The sequence below is a fragment of the Saimiri boliviensis genome, chromosome 12 (genome assembly GCF_048565385.1).
Source record: "Saimiri boliviensis isolate mSaiBol1 chromosome 12, mSaiBol1.pri, whole genome shotgun sequence".
In the NCBI taxonomy this organism is placed as follows: Eukaryota; Metazoa; Chordata; class Mammalia; order Primates; family Cebidae; genus Saimiri; species Saimiri boliviensis.
The window spans coordinates 114,048,471-114,054,470 of NC_133460.1; the positions used below are offsets into that span (position 1 = coordinate 114,048,471).

Here is a 6,000-nt window from a genome sequence, read left to right on the forward strand (position 1 = left end):
AACGTTGGGAGCCCAAGGCAGGTGGATCACTTGAGCCCAGGAGTTTGAGACCAGCTTGGGCAACATGGCAAGATCCCGTCTCTACAGAATAGTTTTCAAAAATTAGATGGGCATGGTGGTGCATGCCTGTAGTCCTAGCTACTTGCTGAGGCAGGGGGATCACTTGAACCCAGATCAAGGCTGCAGTGAGCCATCATCGCTCCACTGCACAGCAACCTGGGTAACAGAGCAAGACCCTGTCTCAAAAAGGGGGAAAAAAAAAGCTAGAAAGAAGGATCTTCAATTAATTCTTATGACACTAGAAAATAAATATCAACTTGATCTTCTAGCCCAAGTATCTAAGATGTGGCTCTACCCAAGAAATCAGGTCTTCAGAGAGTTCTTTAGGGAAGAGTCTCAGCAGATATGAAAGACTGAGTGGACATGAAGCTTTAGGTGTTCTAGGCAGACAACTTTCAATCTCAAACATACAAGTATGGTCAGTGTGTGGTAAGCAGCGGGACTTCCTGTGAAAAAAGCCAAGCACTGGAGTTGCACAGTAAGCCTAGTCCTGAGATGCAGGGTAAATGTAAGCAAGGCCTTCATTCATCTTTTCTCCAGTGCCTAGGACAGGGCTTGAGACAAAGCAGGTATTCAAAACATGTCTGCCCAATGGAAACGATAAACCCTATTGCCATTGAACTGACACGTGTTCACAGTAGCTATCCAGACTGCAAGGAAACTCACAGTGATGAGACACTCACATTACAGGAGAGGTGCTTCATTCTGGCTCTGCCCAAGAATCACCAGCCAAGTCACTACAGAGATGGGTCCTGGCTGCTGTGTTTTCTAAAACTTTGCTGGTATTATATGCAGAGTACAGAGCCTCTAGGTTGTGAAGTAAGAAACTAGTTACTGTTCCTCAGTAACTAAATTCTGGAAACATCTGTGAGAGAGAAACACACAGAGAGGCAGAGAGAAGACAGAAAACGTGGTCGAACAACTTGGATACTTTATTGAACTCAATCTGGATTATTAAATCAAAAACTAGGACACAATACAATATAAACAAAACTTTATCAAATTAAGAGGCAATATACACCACAGCAATAAGATACTCATTATTCTTTAGTAACAGTCAGGAAGTATTGCAACCTCAAGCCTGGCACTCAATTTCAGCAATTCCAATCTGATAGATCATTCAGAGTGTCTTCCATTAAGTCTTCCCTGTTCTCTCTGATCAATAACGACCTCTGGCTCCCCTTCCCTGACAGCCCACAGCATCACACTTTTCATCATTTTATGATGGCCAATTTAGGACTTCACTGGGAAGCTTTGTGGGTATTTTTTATTTTTACTCTTTTATTTGATACAGAGTCTCACTCTGTCATCCAGGCTGGAGTGCAGTGGTGTGATCTCAGCTCACTGCAACCTCTGCCTCCCGGGTTCAAGCAATTCTCCTGCCTCAGCCTCCTGAGTAGCTGGGATTACAGGCCTAGACCACCAAGCCCAGCTAATGTTTCAATTTTTAGTAGAGATGGGGTATCACATGTTGACAAGGCTGGTCTGGAGCTCCTCACCTCAAGTGACCTGCCTGCCTCAGCCTCCCAAAGTTTTGGGATTACAGGCGTGAGCCACTGCACTGGGCCGGCTATGTAGTTTAGTTCCACAAATGCCACATGGGAAGCTGTGTAGCCTTGTGGTTAACAGGGCAGGCTTTGAAGCCAGATGACTTGGATTTAAAACCTACTTCCACCATTAACTAGCTGTGTATCCTTAGGCCAGTTAATTACCCCTCTGTGTCTCAGTTGCCTCACTTGTATCATAGGAATAATTTAGCAGTGCTGTGCTATAAATTCAGATAATCCAGGCTGGGCACAGTGTCTCATACCTGTAATCCCAGCACTTTAAGAGGCTGAGGCCGGCAGATCACCTGAGGTCAGGAGTTCGAGACCAGTCTGGGCAACATGGTGAAACCCCATTTCTACTAAAAATACAAAAATTAGCCAGGCGTGGTGGCAGGCACCTGTAATCCCAGCTACTCGGGAGGCTGAGGCAAGAGAATCGCTTGAACCCAGGAGAAGGAGGTTGCAGTGAGCCAAGACTGCGCCACTGCACTGCAACCTAGGCAAGAGTGAGACTCTGTCTCAAAAAAAAAAAAAAAGAAAGAAAGAGAAAAATCAGATAACCATTCAATCACTAGCAGTATTTGCCATGTCTCCACTAAATTTCTCAACGTCATAGAAAACACAGCACAATCTAACAGGAGCTCTTCACTGCCTCCCACAGCTCCACACCACTCCTCTCAAGGAACAGCAGCACTGCCCTCCCAGGGCGCAAGTCAACCCTGGGATCACCCTGGACTCCTCCCTTCACATTACCCTGCCATGGCCACTCCATCAGTGAGCCTGTCTGTCCTCCCTCTAAATATACAGTCACGTCTGTCTAGTGTCACCACCCCACTGCCCTCTGTTGAGCAAGCCTCTGTCACTTCTCTGACTGATATACTTTTTTTTTTTTTTTTTGAGACGGAGTTTCGCTCTTGTTATCCAGGCTGGAGTGCCATGGCGCGATCTCGGCTCACTGCAACCTCCGCCTCCTGGGTTCAGGCAATTCTCCTGCCTCAGCCTCCTGAGTAGCTTGGATTACAGGCACGCGCCACCATGCCCAGCTACTTTTTTGTATTTTTAGTAGAGACGGGGTTTCACCATGTTGACCAGGATGGTCTCCATCTCTTGACCTCGTGATCCACCCGCCTCGGCCTCCCAAAGTGCTGGGATTACAGGCTTGAGCCACCGCGCCCGGCGACTGATATACTATTGTAGCCGCAAGCCTTGCTTCCCTGCCTGCACTCTGACCACCACCCCTTTAACTTTCCAGAGCAGTGGAGTAAGATCTTAACACATCAGCATAATCACGTCACTTTCCTGTTTGCTTTTCAAAATTCCATCTTATTAGGGCCAGCGTGGTTTGAAGGCTCTTGGTTACAAAAGCACCCCAACCTGCTATATTACTGTACTATACTATCACCATATTACTGGGGTAACCTGCATCCTAGTAAGATAACAATTGGTATCTGGAGGGGGAATGTGAATGTGACAGAAACCTAAGTGGCACTGGCTTCAGGGTCAGGTAGTGGGTGGCGGGGAAACAGACGGTGCAGGGTAAAAGCTAGTCAGTCTCCCTACGCATCTAAAAAAATGCTGCTCGAATTAACTGGGAAGACGGATCCTGCACTTACCAGGCCTGTGCAGCTCTTAAAGGGAAAAAAAAAAGCAAATATTCGGTATGTTGGCTACTCACTGCTGCCCTTAGAAAGGAACTTTGAAATAAATGAGGTTAGGAACTAGCCAACTTGCAAGCATAGGTGAAAGGTAAGATACAGTAACGCCAAGCGGCGTCTTCCTGCTCCAGTCCCGCAGGACTTCTTTCAGTTCCCCTGAGACACTAAACTCCTTCCTCCAACACTGTTTTTTTTTTTTGCCAGCTCCCACCGTGCCTATCCCTGGTCATCCTTCAAGGCTCACACACACCTGACTTACCTTTCCACCCTGGGTCTTGTGCGGGTCCCCCTATTACCATCTTATCTTACCCTCTTCTCATCTATTAATGGACTCAACCCAAGCACCCCTAGTACGCTCAATGCCGGGTAATTTTCTGCGCTGTTCGCTGCCCCGTCCCCGTCCCCCAACACCCAGCCCCGGGCCTGGCACGTGGTAGGCGCTCAGTGAACGAGACTCAGGAACAGTAAAGTGTAGACGGCAGGAGAAGACATGACCCGGACACCAAGCACCGAGTTCATGCAAAGTGTCCCGGCCCAGGTTTTGCGGAGCCTGGGTCTGGAGCCCCACTGAGCGCGCGGGTCAGGAACATGCCCGCGTTCCGCGAGTCCGCGCAGGCGCGAAACCGGGAGGGCGGCGTCAAACCCCTCCCGTGTCGGCCACGCCCACAACGGGCCACGCCCACCAGCGCACGCCCTCCCAGGCAGGAGCGCGGGCGCGTGAAGGGCTTCGGCCGGGCCTTCCCACAGGGAGGACCGCGCCGGGAAACACGAGGCGCGATGGGAGCCCGCCCAGGGGCCATCCGTCCTCCCGTCCCTAACGCCCAGGCCCCGGGGGCTCACCACGTCCCCCAGAACCTGCAGCTCCTCCGCCTTCCGCCGTCGCCAGCGGCCGAGCGCCAGGCTCTCCATGCAGCCCCAGGCTCAAGGCCGTCCGGCCTCTCAGGCCCGGCAGTGGCCCGCGCGCCACGCCCCTTTCCGCACACCGCCCTGGGGAGCCAATGGGGAGACGGAGGGGCGGGGCGCCGCGGGAAGCGTGAGAGCGCCTAGGCGAGGACCGCAGGCAGCCGTAGCAGAGACCAGAGACTTCCGGGGATGTTGGAATGGCGTGGGCGTTGTCCGTCTGCCCCAAGCCATTGCTTCGCAGAGAGGCCGGCGTGTCGCGTCTCCGTTCGCGGGACCAACCGTGGGGCTCCGAAGAAACCATTCTTTCAGGAAGCCGCCGAGCTTTGACAATAACGCGGGGGCGAGACAGCGGGGGTTTCTGGGAGTTGTGGTCCTCGGGGCCGCCTCGCTTCCGGGTGAGAGAGGCGGGCGCCGCGGAGGGCAGGCGCGGAGCGTTCCGGCCGCCGCGGCGCGCAGCTCGGTGGGGGGCCCCGGAAGCGCTCTGCTTCTCGGCTGGCCGGAGGGCACTGTGAGGTCGCAGGTGCCGAGCTGCCGGGGCCTTTGGGCTGGGCCGGAGGGGAGAAGCGCAGCCGCTGTCGCCCCGCGTGGCCGCTGCCGGGGATCCAGCCAACCCTCCCCGCCGGCGGCCGCTCTGTCTCCGGCCCGGCGCGGTCGTCTTAGGGCACCGAGGCCCGGACTCCTGCAGCCGCTGGTCCAGGCCCGTCCTGCCGTCGCATGGAGCTCCCTTGACTGCTCCGAACAGCCCGGACCGGCGCCTTTTGTGGATGAATTAAAACGGGGCCACTCCATTGCCGGCCATTGGCTAGCAGTGGGCATATGACCTAGTATGGGCCGGGGAGAAGTAAGCGAGATCTGTTGAGGCGGAGTTCTGGGAACTGCTTTTCTTCTGGTTAAAAAGGGAGGTGAGCCGGGCGCGGTGGCTCACGCCTGTAATCCCAGCACTTTGGGAGGCCGAGGCGGGTGGATCACGAGGTCAAGAGATCGAGGCCATCCTGGTCAACATGGTGAAACCCCGTCTCTACTGAAAATACTAAAAATTAGCTGGGCATGGTGGCGCGTGCCTGTAATCCCAGCTACCCGGGAGGCTGAGGCAGGAGAATTGCCTGAACCCAGGAGGCGGAGGTTGCGGTGAGCCGAGATCGCGCCATTGCACTCCAGCCTGAGTAACAAGAGCGAATCTCCGTCTCAAAAAAAAAAAAAAAAAAAAAAGAATTTTTCGAATGTTTAAAAAAGGTGAGATACATTGTATACTCCCGTAGTCAAACAGTATTTCTGTAACAGAAATGTGTGAGTATTCACAAATACTCACCCTAAGTGGTATATATAAAGGTTGCAAATAGGGCCAGGCACAGTGCCCGTAATCCCAGTACTTTGAGAGGCCAAAGCGGGAGGATTGCTTGAACCCAGGAGTTTGAGACCAGCCCAGGACACATTGTGAGATCCCCGTCTCTACAAAGTAAAAATAAAAAAAATTAGCCAGGCACTGTGGCGCCCACCTGTAGTCCCAGCTACTCAGAAGGCTGAGGTGGGAAGATTGCTTGGACCTGGAACGTTGAGGCTGCATCAAGCTGTATCACACCACTGCACTCCAGCCTGGGCTAGCGAGACCCTGTCTCAAATAAAATAAATACAATAAATAACAAAGGTTGTAAATAGTCTCACATCCGTTCAAATGAGTTTACTCCAAAGGTGGGGAAAAACTAATGATTTGCAGGAGTCTGCATTTCAAAATTGAAAATAAGGTACTGTTGTGGGTCTCTAAAAACGTTTGTCTTGCAGTTTAGATTAGTTGACTTTTTTTGTCACCCATTTTTTTTTTATATCACTGGACTTTA

The 6,000-nt window shown here is 52.2% G+C and overlaps 1 protein-coding gene across 3 annotated transcripts in view; it reads right to left on the minus strand.

The window, feature by feature from the left end:
* C12H10orf143 (chromosome 12 C10orf143 homolog) overlaps nucleotides 1-4,567 on the minus strand; it is a 60,259-nt gene extending 55,692 nt beyond the window's left edge. Inside the window, exon 1 of one of the 3 annotated variants that reach the window (XR_005578383.2) lies at nucleotides 4,103-4,559. Coding sequence is in view for 2 of the 3 variants with exons in the window: in XM_039464963.2 (XP_039320897.1) it covers nucleotides 4,103-4,171 (69 nt within the window). In the remaining variant the exon portion in view is untranslated. Of the gene's footprint in view, nucleotides 1-4,102 lie in introns of all 3 variants that reach the window. The other 2 variants (XM_039464963.2, XM_010333331.3) reach the window with 2 other exon arrangements.
* Between the last annotated feature and the right edge of the window lie 1,433 nt (nucleotides 4,568-6,000).